Raw genomic sequence first — 18,275 nt, 5'->3', positions numbered from 1 at the left:
CAGCTTTGACAACTTTCAGAACTATGACTTTAATGAAAATATCCTCATCCAAGTATCAAACGCTAAGCTGTGTTTCCTTGGTAACCATCAAAGGAGCATGTGCAGAATTGCTAAAGGATGCCACTTGGAGGAAAACAAGTCAGAAACTAATAAAGAAGCACAGCTGGCAGCTTGCAAAATCAACACAAGAGACGGCAGCAAACCTGTCATTACAATGGAAAAGATCGGTCTGTTGAAGTGTGAGTACTCATGTGGTTATGATGTGCTGCTTACTGCCTATTACATTGTTCCAGATCTTCTTTCCACATGTTTTGATGCCATATCCAACCACTTGCTGAATCTTTGTAGCAGTGTTTATACATTCAGTCATTCTTTGTTGTACTGAGCTGCACATACTTTGTCACAAAGTACACACTCCAGTTTGATCAGTTACGCCTAGGCTTTACCACACATTGTGTATGTACACAAACGATATTTGTACAATACATCAAAACAAATGCCTGCCTGGTTATTAATACAGTTAAGCAACGGAAAGTAAGTCAGGACAAAGCGTGAATGGGAAAACGAAAGTAAATACTTCACACTTTGAACAGACGTAAAAGCCAGAGGGTTCGCCTTTCATCACGTCAAGCAGGGTATTGCTTCTTTCTTTCTACGTTCGCGAAACAAAAAGTCAATCCCAGAATTCCCCGCCTCTGAGCTCCACCAATACCCGCCCGCGACCACGCCCATTCCCGCCATGTTGGCTGGGGAAGGCCTGACGAGGACAGTTAAAGTGTGTGCGACTTGCTGGTTAGTGGTAGGGGTACCAGGACTGTTAGCTTGTTTTTAAATTTAATTAAGGTGAATAAATTAGAACTTTTATGTACAGTGGTTTAAATTGTTTAAGAATATATGAATTTACTTATACTTGTTCGCTTGCCTCTGTAGTTACGGGCAATGAAACTGGCAAACAAAAGGGGTTGTGTTTCTATTACTTGAAACCTTTGCAATGATAACAATAGCGCGATTTCCAGCAACAAATAGTGGCGTTCGTACACCTGTTGTGGTGAAGAGAAATTGTATTGTTTGGTAAATCGCGTTATGATTTTCTGACTTACTTTGACTCCTCCCCTTCCTCCGTTAAGCGCTGTTGCTTTCTGTCAACTGGAACGTGAGGGTTAGCGTTTGAGATTGACAGCTGATTAGCCAATCCCATACAAAGACACGTTTTTCGCAAGCCAGTCATGTTATTAAATTGGCCAATTTTACAATAGCATCTGCTGCCCCACCCCCAAGCTTTCCCCACCTCTCCATCGCCAGTAGTCCTTAGCAGTAAGTGGGCTGGGCTCATTTTGGTCTTGTTTGATCGATTAGACGGGTCTTTGTGGTCGGACCTGGAAACTCTGCTTCCTTTAGCGCATCCGGCACTGGCGAGGCTGACCGGCGTCTAGTGCCGGCAAAGTGATTCGAGAAGCAAGTGATGGTGAGTTAGCGGATTTCGTAACGGCCTACGGAGCCCCGATCTGGCTTGGGCATTTCAGGCCGCCTGTGCGGCCGAGCTGTCTTCTGTTCCTTAGCACAGATTTCACTGTGGAATGTGAGTTGTCTGAGAAGGCATACTTCAGCTGATTATAATATTTGCTAACGTCCGACGGCTTGCGATTACGTACTCAAAGAGGGCTCTCTGAAGTGAGCAGAAAGTTTTTCTCTTCGGATCTACAAGTGTAGCCGACATAGTGGCCGTGCTGCTTTGGGTCACCGCCATATTAGTGGATCCCCTGACTTGGCGAGCCCTCCCTTCTAACGCAGGCTGGTTTTGTATTGTATCCTTTACCTTTCAAGTGAAGCTGCTAACCATTTACATTCAATTCGACACTCTGTACCGCATCTCCGATTCAACGTGTATGTTTTTTTGGTGGGTCTAATTAATGATGATGTGTGGGTTTTGGTGATGAAGCAGTCCACATTTGAGTTTTCATCCTGAGAGTCTTGTGTGTGTTGACTTCCAATGTGAGTAACTGTTAGGTTGCGATGTGTATCTTCAGTTAAACATTGTGTGGGACTTTTTGGTTGGAAAGCGTGTCTATCTCCTAGCGACTGTGCGTGGGAAATTTGCCTGGCTTACTTGTAAGGTCTAGAGCTTTTGTGGGAGAATGTATGGGTGTTAGATAAAACTTTATTTGTCCCCAGTGGGATTTTTGGCCTTTAACCGAACCTCTTTAAATAAATAAATGCATAAATAGGTAAGTAAGTAAATAAATAAATATACACATACTTTGGTCTGAGCACACACAGAAAGATTATAAGCTACACAATTAAAAAGAAAGAAAAGTTATGACTTGGCTGACACCGTCACAGTGAGGCATTATGCATACACATTGTTGTTGGTATAAATGAGCCCCAGTAGCGTTTGATACTTCTACTAAATAATAAGTTGGTTAAAAGTACTCGGTGTATCAGAGAGAGGATGTGAAGGATGCTCATAATGGCAATGATACATGCAGCTGTCTCCCTATACATTATAAGCAAAGAAGTGTTTGTTTAGCTTGTGTGCCAGTTTCCTTACAAAGTGTTTGTATAAGATTACATGTGTGTCCATATGTGTACAAAAAACTATTTTGTATCTTGTATAGTTACTTGTAAAGTTGACTATCTAAAGAGTGACTTACAGTTGTGGTCTCATTGCACCCTGTGTTGTGGTGGTGCTACTGTCTTCCTGGTAGTTGTGCCTGTGCTCTTAATATCATGCAGCAAATATGTTTTCTTGCTAATGATGTAGAACAGTGGATCTCATGATCAGTCCTGAGGGCCCGTGGCTTATGTTCCAACCAGTTTCTCAATTAGTCTGTCATTTTTACTCATTGTTTAGTTAGCCTTTTTGTTTTGCATTTAGAAGTGTGGTAGTGACACATTTACAAAAAGTGTCTTAATGTCCAAGAAGTGTATTTTCCCCTATATCTTTAAATGCTTTATTTTGTTTGTTTCTTTTAATTCACTTTTTCGGTGGGCGTTCAGATACAATTAAGAAAGCAGGCAATTAATGATGAGCAGAGCATCCGTGTATGTATCAGTATGCTGCTGCTGAAGAATGTGAATTTCCCATTGGGATTAATAAAGTATCTATCTATCTATCTATCTATCTATCTATCTATCTATCTATCTATCTATCTATCTATCTATCTATCTACCTATCTATCTATCACCACAAATGATTCTGAAAAGAGCATCTACGTTAGTGTTGCTCAGTTATGTGCTTATTAAGTAACCAAAACATAATTTTTACCCATCTCATACTAATTCCTGCTTCATTTAGTAAAAATACAGCATAAATAATTTGTAGTTTTTAGACAAATTAAAGAAAAAAAGAAAAATAGTGGCTTTATTGATTAAGGTTGGAGTATAATTAAGATATGGGTTGGGACAAAAGTGTGCAGCCACAGGGGTGTTACAGGACTGAACTTGAGAACCACTACTGTGGAGCACCTTGTGAAAGCCACTGTATAAAACAGGTAATGTCAATCAGATGCAGCTGCGCTGCCTGCGTATATCGTCTAATTATGTGTCTACTTTTTTTTTTTTTTTTTTTGTAGGTATTGCCTGTCTTCACTCCATAGGAACTTACAGTACAGGAAGATGGTCTTGGCAGAAACTGTACAGGGAACATTGCAGCCTGTTTTCTCTGCCTTACCTTTCAGATAACTGCCTTAGCTGCCTGGGAGCACTGGAGCAAAACTGTTAAGTTTGAATTGAAACTGTGCAGGTCTCCTGCTTGCCGGGTAGCAACAACCAGCCAAAATGACAACATCTTCTATTAGGCGGCAGATGAAAAACATTGTCAACAATTATTCTGAAGCTGAAATTAAAGTGCGTGAGGCCACATCCAATGACCCATGGGGGCCATCCAGTTCACTGATGACTGAGATTGCAGACCTGACCTACAATGTGGTGGCTTTCTCCGAGATTATGAGCATGATCTGGAGGCGGCTAAATGACCATGGCAAGAACTGGAGGCATGTGTACAAGGCATTGACACTTCTTGACTACCTGATTAAGACTGGTTCAGAAAGAGTGGCTCAGCAGTGCAAGGAGAACATCTTTGCCATTCAGACCCTGAAGGATTTCCAGTATATTGACCGAGATGGCAAGGATCAAGGAATCAATGTGCGAGAGAAGTCGAAGCAGTTGGTGGCTCTGCTGAAAGATGAAGATAGGTTAAAAGGGGAGCGAGCCCAGGCCTTAAAAACCAAGGAGCGCATGGCACAGGTTGCCACTGGTGTTGGCAGTAACAACCAAATCACTTTTGGCCGTGGCTCCAGTCAACCAAACTTGTCTACCAGCTATTCAGAGCAGGAATATGGCAAGTCCGGTGGTTCTCCTGCCTCCTACCATGGGTGTAAGTAGCAGTTAGAGCATTGCATTTTCTTCCATTCACACCAGTTACATATGAGGTTGCCATACCAAACACTCTGAAAGTGACGGGGTGAGACGGAGAGCCTGTAACATCAAATTATTTGAATTTTGCTCCATAGCCTCTCTGTTCATAAGCTGGTACCTCAGCTATATATCTCAGGTTGACTATACTGTAATTCTCATTCTGGTAACTGTTCTGTAAACCTATTGTTTTGTGATTAGGTTACAGTACTCTTCTGTGTGACAGTGATGTGGTTGACCAGTGTATCTTAAATGTGGTTTGTTTAGGCCTGAACGAATGGGCTGTATGGCTTCTATGCAGTAGCCCAACCTCTTCATTTGTGGTAGACTTCAGTGTCTGCTGATACTTTTGTGATATGCGTCACTTCTTGAGGTAGTTTTGGCATTGAATTGACCAGTCTTTGAAGTATCATACATTTGCAATTGTTCTAGTTTCTAGAGATTGCAGTAAAATTCTCCAAGGCAGACAAGGCTATAACCTCACACTTGGTCTATGAGTTGAACTATGGTGGCAGAACACCATTCATTTGTTCTAAAAAAGAACTGATTGTACTTCACAATTTTCCTTCAATTCAGTCCTGGAGATTACTATGTTCATTTGGGTTGTTATTCTTATAGTTGAGGGTGAGAGATTTGCTTTCATCACAACATTATTAGGTTTGGGCATGGGGCTTTGATACCACCAGAATAACACTTGAATCACGTTTTGTCATCTTTGTTTTGCAGCGACTTCTCCACACACATCATCAGAGCTTGAGCAAGCCCGACCACAGACCACCGGAGAAGAAGAACTCCAGTTACAACTTGCCCTGGCAATGAGTCGAGAAGCAGCAGAGCAGGTGTGTAGTTCCTTCTGCTTCTGGTTGATTTGGCTTGCAGCTTGTGGTGTGAGCATTTTGGATTTGTGGTTCTGCTGTTTGTATTGTTAACTGTATCAATAAAGGGGCTGGTTGGTTTTTAGGTGACGTGGTCCTTACATTTAGGTACAAATAAGGTTGATGGATTGGGTAGTTACTGTTTTTTGCAAAGTTACTTATGCAATGTTTACCATAGTGGCCCCTGCATTATTGAGTTGCCTCCTTTATGTAATTCTTTTTAAACTGAGCTAGTTTGACCAAGAGTCTGGTGTTATTCTTAATGTGATGGAGGTTTTTTTTTTCTTGTATCTGTGCTTTCCTCCTCATGTGTGGTTGACAGACATGATGCAGTAGTGTTGGGCCCTGGTATCTTAAGTTGTAGTAGATTGGCTACATTTAAAGCACTATATGCAAAAACTTCACTCTGCAATTAGCAATTATGGTCCCGATGTGTGACCTTATTTCTTTCAGGAGGAGAGACTGCGACGTGGTGATGACCTAAGGCTGCAGATGGCAATTGAAGAAAGTCGGAAGAACACTACAAAAACTGGTAAAAAGAAAGAGGTATGCATATTTGGGGTTGATGCTGGGACTACAACAGAAGTTGAGAAGCTAACCTGTGGTTTTTCAGTTCCATTCATTTTTCTTTTATATAGCATCATTCACTGTAAATTGGCTCAGGAATGTTACACACATTTTCAAATGCAAAGCAGCACAAAGAAAAGCAGAGAAATAATAAAACACTAAATTGGTATAAGAGAACATTTTGCATGCTTATTCAGCTTAAGGCTAGGTGCCAGTAGATGAGACAAAAACAAACGCCAATATAATATGAATGTTCAGAAAGAACATTTCTTGAAGAATATTCTGAGTAAAGGCCAGTTGCCGTTCTAAACCCTGGACAGACTACAATACGCCCCACATCAGATCTTTGCACACAGTTGCCTGCAGTTGTGTTGGTAGACATAGGAGATTTCTGGTAGTCCGTTCAGTGCTGGAATTAGCCAGTGGTTGTGCCAGTTTTCCTTGTGGTAAATTGGAACTGGATCCGAGGTGTCTGGACCTCAAGAAAGATTAAAATAAGCATTCATCAGCAGCAATTAAGGCACAGTGCTGCAAGGAAGTTTTTTCAGTACTGATTCCTCAACTAATACCAGGCAGAAACTACATAATTTTAGTTCTGATTTTTCCTGTCACAGACAAAATTTTGAGATCAATGAAAAATTTCCAGATTGGCGCCAAGTTGCTGCATGTATCTATCGCTGACGCGTCTGAGCTAGTCTTTGTGTTGGCGTAGACGCCCCGTGTGTGCTTTTTTCTTTTTCTTTTTTTTTTTTTTTTTTTCATGCATGTTTAAAATTATCAGCTCAAAGTCTTTTAGAATGAGTAGATAAGACAAGTTATGCAAACAGCAATGAACAAAAGTGTGAGAGGAAGCTGCTCTTGTGGCTTTGTTATGACAGACCCACTCAAAAAGAAATGATCACACCTCATGTTTTCATGAGACATCAAAGTTTCAGAATCCAATGTCTTTTGTCATGGGAAGAATCTTGTTTATGCTTGATTGTGTATATCACTGTGGATGATAAGATACCTGATGAAAAAAGAATGTTGTGCACTGTGAGCAGTTCACTTATTATTTTTTTTTCGGGGGGGTTGCCTTTGGGGATGTTGAAAGCCATATAATGCGAGCCCAACATGAGGGAAGGAGATCTAAAGGAGACAGTGTTTCGTATGGCACAGGATAGAATCCATAAAGCCAGAGGACATATTAAGCCTCATGTTTACTTCTTTCAAGTTTATTTGTAGTTTTTATTTTACACTAATGCCTTAGTCTTTTTGACTAGCACTGAAGCAGGAGTTTGAACTTGATAGGTAGGGGTGTATGCTTGTACCAGATTTTAAGTTAAATTTCTTCTGAATCTCATTTGCCTTTTTCTCCGCTCATTCCTCCCCTTACCAGCCTGCCCTGATGGACCTGATGGACGCTTTGCCTGCTGCCCCTAAGCTGGAGCCATGGGGTCCTTTGACAGTTGAGAAAAAGGCAGACCCCTGGGGTGGGGGAGCCACTGCGGCCACCCCAGACCCCTGGCAGTCCTACGGTATGACTCTGAGTGGTCTGATTCTAGTAGAAAACTATTTCTTCCTCTTTACAGAAACTCTGACTTCTCCTGCTCTGAGTATGCAGCAGTCTACTCAGGAATGTGAGTTTGGTGGCTATTTACTCTTACCAATTTTTACTAAATTCTTAATTTCAAGAATGTGTGGTGGGTGCTGGGATGTTTCTTGGTGCATAGGTTACTGCACCTGCTGCCCTTTCCACTGCCCTTCTACATTGATGAGATTTGCTTCATGTGTTAAGTTTCACAAAAAATACTGCTTTAATTGTACCTTACCTTTTAAGGTAAGAAAACTGCTTTAAATTTTTAAGTGTTGAGATTCTTTGATTCCCAGTATTTTAGAATTGTGAATCCCAGCTCAGCCACTGACTCACGTACTTTATATTGCTGAAAACAGCATAGCCCAGCTGGACATATGATTTAAAGCCAGGAGATTCACAATTTATATTAACTAAAGGCTTCTGCAAGAATATTTATTTGTATTTGATTTCCATGAAAGTATGCTAAAGATTTTATGTCAGCCCCAGTATGCTCTGTTTATACACTTTTTCTTTCTTTCTTTCTCATTTTCAGAAACTAAACCTGCTACTGTTTCAGGTGATTCTTGGGGTTCATCATCCAGCAAACCCCCTGATCCATGGGCAACATCTAATAGCAGTGTTTCATCATCCAAGCCAGCCCAAAATCCTTGGAGTTCGGGTCCTGGAAACAGATTTGGTAAGAACATTAATATATACTTCTGATTCCTCTGATCTCCAAGAGTACAGGGCATGAAGACATACAGCTGGGGATCTTCTTGGGTATGATTTGACAAGCTTCACATACCTGGATTTTGGGATTTTCTACGGTTCTTATCTGCACATCCTCTTGAACTCCATCAGGTTGTATGAAGACTATCGGTAGACAACTATTTTCAACTCTCCCCAGAGATGTTTGATTGTATTCAAGTCCAGTCACTGGCTGTGCTACTCAAGATATTCTCAGAGTTTACCCTAAGCCACTTTTTGGTATCTTTGCCTTGTGCTTAGGGTGATTGTCCTGTTGGAAGGTGAACTTCTGGTCCAGTGTGCTTTGGAGCAGGTGGTCGTTGAACATGACTTAGTACTACTAGGGGTGTGCGATATTGGCATAAAATTATATCTCAGTATTTTCTGGGACTTGATGATAATGATAATTAGGCAATAGTTTGCATCCTTTAAAAAAGTGTTAAAGTCTTCATGATCTAGCTTGGCCTTCTTAATAGGATATTATTTATACCTTACTAATGAGATTAATGGAAACAATATTACTGAGATCAAACAGTGCTAGTATGACTAAACCATTTCAAAGAGGCCTACAGGATTTATGCAAAAGATAAACAAAACTATTATAATTAGAGCATTTTAAACAGAAACACTGAAACTTAACTTTAATGTAAACAAAATGTAAATTCAAAGGGAATAAAATACTAATCATAATTAAACTACAGGGCCTAAACATTACATCTCTCTATTATAATAAAAAAAATCCTGGAGCGAGATGAGACTTTTTAGCCTGGGACGATACATGACTTTTTCAGAGAGATACTTTCACGTTCCGCGAGATGAGACTTTGTGCCAAGAGACTTAACCACACCCAGGGCCGGAAATAAAAGACAAAGAGTAGATGACAAAGTAGAATGTCATAAAGAATTCAAAAATGTTGGTGCGATACACATGCAGAGCAGGTTAGAGATAATGAAAGTACTAAAATTCAAAAATCTCAAAAAATGATTGTAAAGATCGCATTAGCGCAAACAAATGGAAATTATTACTCGGTGATATAACGGAACAGTGAAAAGAGATCGGATTTAAACTTTAAGTCAGAGACATGTAGATCATCTACTTTTCCCTGATGGTAACACAAATCAGTGTTTCTTCCCAATGAAGGGGTGTATCCGCAAGAATTAAAAGATTTGTTTGGTGAAAGTGAAATCCACATACGCGAGCGGCAGAGACGTGAAGTGGCTGGCATGTAGCGCAGGCCGACGGGTTTGCCCCCCTAGTTCTGGATAGAAATAACTTGCTCTGCTATAAGGTGAATTGTGCAGCATACAAAAAATAACAAAAAAGTAACATACTGGACTATATTGTAAAAATGCAAGGTTCTGTCAAATATGGCACAGGGTTTAAAAAAAAAACAAAAAAAAACAGCATTTGTAAACAAGTTCTGTCATATATTGCACAAAGATACAAAAATCCCAAACCTACATTTTTAAACAAATTACTAACTTGAAGTTCTGTCCAGTATTGCACAAAGATATCAGAAAAAAATCAAACAATTAAATTCTACTGAGGAAACTTCAAGTTGTGTGACAGAAACAAGTCTGTTCATAGGATTTGGCTTCAGAGCAGCATCGCTACATGTTACAACATTTCCTCTGGTGCTGAAAGCCCTCCTAGAAGGGCTGCTTGAGGCAGGGATGCACGGGTACTTTTCTTGCAAGTTTCCCCAATTCTTTTGTTTTCCATCTCAGAAGTGGATTTAAATTACTATCCACCTCGGGTACATCAAGTAGCTCTTGATCTCTTTTTCAATGGCAGTGTGCAGAGACTCGCCTTCTCTGAAATCCTGTGATTTTATTTATTTATTTTTTTTTTAAATAGTTGCTAACAGAATTTTTTTTCCTTTTTTGCTCCCTCCGTTGTTTCACAACCTGCCCCAACTTCTGCAGCCATAAGGGTGGGAGGTGGGGATCTGTGTGTTTTAAATAATGAAAGAAAAAAGTGCTTGGGAATCGATGGCCCTCAATCAACACAGCTGGCAAAGTAAAATACCCCTGCTAGGCATATACTTCTTACGGAAATAAAAATAATTTGTCTGAACAGATTAATAATTCATTTGAACTTATTTTTTTTCCTCGACATCTGCAGGACTCCATACTAGATCAGTTTAATTTAAATTGCATTTTATAGCGGAACGATGATTTTCACCATGCCAGTGCCATATGCTGTGACTCCTTCATCTCCATCTCTGTTTATTACCTGCAGTGGTTTCAGCTATGTTCAGTTACATTTGTCTTACAATCTCGACACAAAAGTGAAGGTGATCCAGCAGTATGAGGGAGGAAAGAAAGCGAATGTGATCGCATGTGACTTTTAAGTTATCCAATTGTAACTGGTGCATACTACACGCACTGTACTAGTGCACTCTGACCTTGAATCTGATTAACCTCCGAAGCTTCTGCGTTGTGACTCATGATGTGCCATTTCGTGCATACCACCATAAAGGGGTAATGAAACCACACCAAACTCCTTTATCTGTTTATGTTTATTATTAACACCCTGAAATGTTAAAACAGAGAAAACATATGAGTGCTTAAACTGTCAGTACAATTCCTCCTCTCACAGTTAACACAATGAACACTGGGAGAGGCTCACACATATGACGTAACATAACACAGACAAAGAGGCATATTTTTGAATTTTTTTTTTTCTACAAAGTGAGTGACATACTCAATAATTTAAGCTTGCACATCATTAAAAACATCAATTTAGATGTTATCGTAGACAATTCATATCACACACTTCTACTTAGTACTTTGCTTTATGTTAAACCCTGTCTTGTCACATTTCCTGCTGCTAGAAAACAACCCCAAAAGCATGATGAAGACACCGTTATGCTTCACCATTTGAATGGTATTGCACAGGTGATTGGCTGTGCCTGGTTTCCTCCAGACATGATGTTTAGAATTGACACAAGACAGTTCAGTCTTGGTTTCTTCAGACTAGATAATCTGGTTCCTCACAGTCTTAAGAGTCCTTTAGGTGCCTTTTTGGCAAAGTACAAGTGGGCTTTCATGTGTCTGTTACTGAGGAGAGGATTCTCTCTGGTCAGATTGCTGCAGTGATGGTTGTCCTTCTGGGAGTTAGTCCCATCTTCACACAGGTTCTCGGGAGCTCAGCCAGAGTGACCACCGAGTTCTTGGTCACCTCTTCTGGGATATTAACTGTTGCTTGATGAAGGGAAAAAAATTTAAATTTAAATGATTTTAGCTTAAGGATGCAACATAAGAAAATGTGAAAATTGTGAAGAGGCACTGTATGTCAATGTCGAATATACAGTGCATCCAGAAAGTATTCACAGCGCATCACTTTTTCCACATTTTATGTTACAACCTTATTCCAAAATGGATTAAATTCATTTTTTTCCTCAGAATTCTACACACAACACCCCATAATGACAACATGAAAAAAGTTTACTTGAGGTTTTTGCAAATTTATTAAAAATAAAAAAAATGAGAAAGCACATGTACGTAAGTATTCACAGCCTTTGCTCAATACTTTGTCAATGCACCTTTGGCAGCACAGCCTCAAGTCTTGTTGAATATGATGCCACAAGCTTGGCACACCTATCCTTGGCCAGTTTCGCCCATTCCTCTTTGCAGCACCTCTCAAGCTCCATCAGGTTGGATGGGAAGCGTCGGTGCACAGCCATTTTAAGATTTCTCCAGAGATGTTCAATCGGATTCAAGTCTGGGCTCTGGCTGGGCCACTCAAGGACATTCACAGAGTTGTCCTAAAGCCATTCCTTTGATATCTTGGCTGTGTGCTTAGGGTCGTTGTCCTGCTGAAAGATGAACCGTCACCCCAGTCTGAGGTCAAGAGCGCTCTGGAGCAGGTTTTCATTCAGGATGTCTCTGTACATTGCTGCAGTCATCTTTCCCTTTATCCTGACTAGTCTCCCAGTCCCTGCCGCTGAAAAACATCCCCACAGCATGATGCTGCCACCACCATGCTTCACTGTAGGGATGGTATTGGCCTGGTGATGAGCGATGCCTGGTTTCCTTGAAACGTGACGCCTGGCATTCACACCAAAGAGTTCAATCTTTGTCTCAGACCAGAGAACCATACAGGCCTGATTGGTGGATTGCTGCAGAGATGGTTGTCCTTCTAGAAGGTTCTCCTCTCTCCACAGAGGACCTCTGGAGCTCTGACAGAATGACCATCGGGTTCTTGGTCACCTCCCTGACTAAGGCCCTTCTCCCCCGATTGCTCAGTTTAGATGGCCGGCCAGCTCTAGGAAGAGACCTGGTAGTTTCGAACTTCTTCCACTTACGGATAGATGGCCGGCCAGCTCTAGGAAGAGTCCTGGTAGTTTCGAACTTCTTCCACTTACGGATGATGGAGGCCACTGTGTTCATTGGGACCTTCAAAGCAGCAGAAATTTTTCTGTAACCTTCCCCAGATATGTGCCTCGAGACAATCCTGTCTCGGAGGTCTACAGACAATTCCTTTGACTTCATGCTTGGTTTGTGCTCTGACATGAACTGTCAACTGTGGGACCTTATATAGACAGGTGTGTGCCTTTCCAAATCATGTCCAATCAACTGAATTTACCACAGGTGGACTCCAATTAAGCTGCAGAAACATCTCAAGGATGATCAGGGGAAACAGGATGCACCTGAGCTCAATTTTGAGCTTCATGGCAAAGGCTGTGAATACTTATGTATGTGTGCTTTCTCAGTTTTTTTATTTTTAATAAATTTGCAAAAACCTCAAGTAAACTTTTTTCACATTGTCATTATGGGGTGTTGTGTGTAAATTCTGAGGAAAAAAAATAATCCATTTTGGAATAAGGCTGTAATGTAACGTAACAAAATGTGGAAAAAGTGATGCGCTGTGAATACTTTCTGGATGCACTGTAACTGTAAAGCAAACACCATCTAAAACTGGATGTGTCCAACCATTTCTACCCATCTCATTTGGTTATATGTTGTCTGTTATTTTTGCCATCAGAAACCTCGGCAGACAACCAAAAAAGTCATCACCAGAATGTATATGGTAGATTTTGGAGATAATTAGACAGAGATTGAGCTATTAGCAGAGGGAGTCTCATATTGCGTGTTTCCTGCCTGCTGTACTGGTTCCCCTTTCCAAGTGTGTGGGTAGGTCCTGCCCAGTATTGATACAGCTGTATTTGTCATTGTCCACATCGGAACAAATGGCATTAGTAAAAGTAGTCTTGTCAACTCTGCTCAAAAGGTACAGAAGTACGTAGAGGAAAGTCCAAGGACAGACTTCAAAAATCCTGCTTTTCCATTCACTCGGAGCAACTATGAAAAAGAAAACAAGACTAACTGGCATTCTTTCAGTTGCAAGTAAGAACTCAAAGGGTGGTGTTAATTGTATATAAAATACCCTAAACTTGAGTTAGATATTTTGTGCTGACCTCAAGGAAAATGCTGCTGTGCTGTTTGTTTGTTGTTTTGCTGGTTTTTACACCATTTTTTGAGCTTTATTATTTTTTCTTGCCACCATGTATGCCTTTTAGGATGCCCATTTCTATTTACTATATTCCTGTGATGTTTACTTATACTTTACTGTTCATTATGAATTAAAAGTTTTCAAGTTGTGTTGAACATTGTCTTAAGTCTTCACGCTTAATCTATAGTCCAGTACAGTTGTTTTGTCATTTTGAATTAAAACAAAAAAAAAAAGTATTTTTTACAAAACAAAATCAGACTTTAAACAGAGCTTTTAAGAAGGGCTTGAACAGTGTGGTGCAGACTCATCATCTGTTTGGACACACAGGCTGAACTCGGTCAGTCACCACTGATACCATGGCACATTCATTATGTTCATAGCAGCAAGCCATGATTATACCTTTTGGCTTGTTAAAGCATCTTGGATGTTCATAAATGTGAGGCCTACTTTCCACCTGATATTGCTTTCACTTGCTTTTCTTTAACTTTTAATCTCTAATTGCACATTTCCGTCGGACCATGTTGTGTATTGAAGGTATAACATGAAGCACCATGATAGCTGATAAATGAGCTAATACTGAGCAGGACTCCCAAGCAGTGAATAAGTGGGGAGGAGAGTCTCCAGTTCTCATTTGGACACACTTCACTATCGTGCATGAGGCAATTTTCCAGAAACTGTTTAACAAAATGCATCTGTTTGGGATGTTGTGAGCATTGTGCTGGTCCCCTGACATTTGCATTGTGCGTTAGGGAAATTTCAGAAACTCTTTTAACATCAGTTAAACCACCATGGGGTGACTAAAAGGCACAAAAATAAAATGTTTTTGTTGGGGGGTGTGGGGTACCGTATATATGCCTTTTAATGTTTGTGGAGCACAATATGTTAGTAGGAGTTAAGGTGAATGGTCTTGTTTATGTTCTGTACTTGCAGGTAAATCAGACTTTGATGTTTTTGGCGGACTGAATGGCACCACTAAGGATGAGTTCTCGGAGTTTGACAGCCTTCGTTCAACAAAACCCAGTAAGTACTCTGAAAGCATGACTGGCTGTTCTCAACTCAGCTGTCTCTATCTTAGAATCACAGTCAGTTTGGGAATAAGACACGGGTACTAAATGTTGATTCCAGCTGTATCTATCTGCAGGCGATACTATGGAAAGCTCATTGCTTACACCTACGTCTGTGGCTTCTAGTTCCTCTAAATTTTTTGACTCTCAGCAAAGTGGTCTGCCTCCATCTATGCAGAGTATCAATGCTCGGAAAACACCAGAGTCTTTCCTTGGCACCAATGCGTCTCTTGTCAATCTGGATTCATTGGTCACCAAACCCATGCAGCCTTCCACACTTTCAAATCCCTTCCTGGCTTCAGGTATGTTTATCATCTTGTTTTACAGTTGCAGATCTCTCTCTGTGGTTGACTGGTCTAAGGTTAACATTTCACTGGTCAGGCTTTGTTCACACATTAATCATTTTTCAGAAATCTGGTGTAGTTGAAGGGTGCAGCTTACTGTACTTGCAACAGCACATACATTGACTAATTATTTATTCTCTACTTTCCCCTTGCAGGAGCCCCTGTCTCAGCACCCATCAACCCTTTCCAGATCAACCAGCCACAGCCTCCCACGCTGAACCAGATGCGAGCCAGTCCCATGGGGAGCCTAAGCAACCAAGGCTTGAATATGATGCCTTCTACTGGAGCAGAGCCTCTTCCTCTGTCTTCTATGGGTACTGCTCCAGGCATGGCTGCAATTGTACCAGTGGGTAGGATGACCCAAGGAGTGGGCATGTCCATACCAGGATCAATGCCCCAACCACTGATAAGTACTGGGATGCCACCTACTTCTACACACACTGCCAGTACAACTAACCCTTTCCTACTGTGACCTCATCGGTGTCCATCATGGATGAACACCAATATTAGCTAACTACTGGCTAAATAACTGGTCCGCTGTGTTAGAGGCTGGCTTTGTGGAGTGTGTTTACTTTTTTTTTTTTATTTTAAATACTTATGGAGTAGACTTGGTGTTTACAATTTGGACTGTATGCTTTTGGAAGGAGTAGCAGTCTCTGCCCAAGGGAGGTTGGTATGTTGGCAGTATTTTGCTGAGAGGTAATGGCTGTTACTCCGTGCTGTTCCATATATAGCAGCCATTAATGGTGGAACAGTGAACACTGGATTGCCACCTGTCTATTATATGTCAGTCCAATGTGCATTTCTGGGCTGCTGATTCTGCTGCTTATGAAGAAGGGAATCCTCTAGCTACCCTACCTTAACCATTCAGGTCTCCTAATATGCCATTTTATCAATGGCACTTGTGTAGGATCTGAAAATTTAAAATGTATTCAAAACACTAGCTTCTGCTCCTCGGATGGTTTACAGTGTTCTTTAACAATATTAAACACTAACTGATGACTGGCCAAAGGTTCAGCATGTGGTCCTAAACATGGTACCTGGCTATAAGGGAGTCACTGTCTACTCTGTTCCAGGTTGTGTCATGTCTGGGCCTTGAGGACTTAAGTGTCTTGTTTTTATTTCCATCTTACTCTCTCAGTTAAGTAACAGTTTGTACTTTTGGATGTATCTAATGTGATTTACACTTACTAACTGAAGTGATTTTTTTAATAACCTTCACTATATGTTACATCTCCTTTCACCTGTTTGTCAGCTTATTTTTAAGGGTCACTTTATAGTTGCCAACGTTTTCTGTGATTTGAGGGAGTAGGTGTGGCAAAAAAACAGATTCTGACTAAAGAAACGGAATTGTTTTTGCAATTGTACAATTATCCCCTTGCCCTAAGCAAGCTAGTTTTGCTGTCACTTAAGAATTGTTTTTCCTACCTAGTATATTCTAAAAGTGTGAAAACTAGAAACACGTGAAGTAAAGGCATCACTGGGTAAGGAGTCGTAAACAGAATGATGGCAATCAGAAAGACCATTTTGGTAACATTAAGGGTTATCTGTGGTACCACCTTAGCATTTATAACCAAACCCTGGAAGTAAGGAATGATGGGGGTGGTTTAGATACTCAAGAAAGAAGTGGATTGATGATTTGTTTATTTGGTAATAGCCAGCACGCAGAGCTGGTGCTAACCAATTTGACATGTCATGTGCAGAAGTCTATTGGGATGAACTTGTGCTACCACTAGAATAGAACCAATTTATTCTGTGCTCTCCCTTCACCTTATTTTTTTCCTTTTTGATCAGTCACTTAGAGTGGCAGCCATGACATGTCCCTACCCATTTTCCAGACTCAGTTTTAAATATGTGTTTGTAACTTCAACTTATAGAGGGATTTAGGTGCTACCCCTGTAATTATGGACAAATGTTTGCTCTCTCTTTTCATCCATTTGTAAATTCCCTAATCAACATCCCAATTTTTATACAACCGTAGAATCAAAAAGTGCAAAACGATACTTGATGACAACTGTTGATTTTGTTTTTGTTTTTTTTGGATTGCCAAGGGACAGCCACGAATCTTGTCACTAGAGGCCTATTGAGCAGGACTCGATTCTTTTAATACTTTTTGTAGGTGTTAAGCCTGCTCTTTTTTAAAATCTTTTAGACATAACCTGAATACTGTTGTTTTTGTTTTTAGAGTAATTATCATTAGAACACTATTTTTGATATGACCTGGCAGGAATTTCGATATATTGTGTCTATTCCCATTAATTAATTTCTCTATTTTGAACTTGGTTCTCATGAAAAATGGGTTTTTTGGACCCCCTTCTCCCTAAAAATGCTGATTGCACTACATTACAAGTAGGCATCTCGGCTTGGAATGTTTCACTTGAGTTTGCCAACAGGAAGATTGTGTAACTCTTTCTAAAAAGTAGGGACTTGTGCGTAAAGGTTAAAAATCATAAAGAATGAGGTGTATCTAAGCACATAATCTATTTAGGTCATGTATGTTTTACCTTGTCAGAAATTCTCACTTCTTGGTTAAAAAAAAGGCTACTTTGCTCACCCTGTGTATCCTAGTGACTGCTTCTACCAAGACCATCACTCAGGCAAAGTCAAAAAAAGCTTTAAGTTGCAGTTTTTTTTTGTTTGTTTTCTTTAAACTGACTCATTAGGCAGTAGGGCTAAAAAAAGAAGAAAAAAAGCCCAAACTGCCTGAGAATCTACAGAGAAAGTGTTTCCAGCAACACATGCACCTGCTTGCATTATCATTTTTGCTGAAAAGTTGTTTTTTTTTGGTTTTTTTTTTTTATACACTTGCCTCTTGTTATGGACTAATATACATTTATTGCGGGAGACTAACTTAATTTTATGGCAAATATGCATTAAGAAATTTATTTTTTCATGTGTTTATTTACCAAGCGTTCATTATATTGGGAGCAGGCTGCTTTTTTATGAATTTGTGCTTAACTTGTTGGCATTACTGTATAATATAATTTATCATTTGTACTATAGTAACATATTGTTCTGTATCTTATTTCTGTGTAACAGTTTCTAGGAAAGTCACATGAGAAATGTGATTGTATTTAACACCGAGTGAACAGCAGCAGATCAGCGGATGTGTATCTCCAATGGTTGAATAAACTGCGTTGCTGACGGAACTCTGTACTGTACTTGATTTAGAAAACAGCCCAGAAGTAGCAGCGAGACTGGACTTTCAGTTTGATAAAAGTGGCTGCCATAGTATAGTAGATGTGGGAGGTCT

The 18,275-nt window shown here is 40.2% G+C and overlaps 1 protein-coding gene across 5 annotated transcripts; it reads left to right on the top strand.

Annotated features, from left to right (window-relative positions):
• The first annotated feature begins 109 nt into the window (after positions 1-109).
• Positions 110-18,171, top strand: epn2 (epsin 2). Of its 5 annotated transcripts, none has more exons than XM_028813785.2 (9): positions 110-239; positions 3,573-4,375; positions 5,140-5,252; positions 5,742-5,834; positions 7,234-7,372; positions 7,964-8,107; positions 14,545-14,634; positions 14,756-14,980; positions 15,178-18,171. In XM_028813785.2, exons 2-9 carry the CDS (start codon positions 3,778-3,780, stop codon positions 15,492-15,494), a joined length of 1,719 nt encoding a protein of 572 aa, XP_028669618.1. In that variant the 5' UTR covers positions 110-239; positions 3,573-3,777; the 3' UTR covers positions 15,495-18,171. The 5 variants fall into 5 exon arrangements, with proteins under 5 accessions (XP_028669618.1, XP_028669615.1, XP_028669613.1 ...); XM_028813782.2 differs by lacking the exon at positions 110-239 and adding an exon at positions 723-775; XM_028813780.2 differs by lacking the exon at positions 110-239 and adding an exon at positions 827-843.
• The last annotated feature ends 104 nt before the right edge of the window (positions 18,172-18,275 follow it).

Source organism: Erpetoichthys calabaricus, chromosome 11, assembly GCF_900747795.2.
Source record: "Erpetoichthys calabaricus chromosome 11, fErpCal1.3, whole genome shotgun sequence".
NCBI classification, from domain to species: Eukaryota; Metazoa; Chordata; class Cladistia; order Polypteriformes; family Polypteridae; genus Erpetoichthys; species Erpetoichthys calabaricus.
This window is presented reverse-complemented; position numbering and strand designations above follow the sequence as displayed.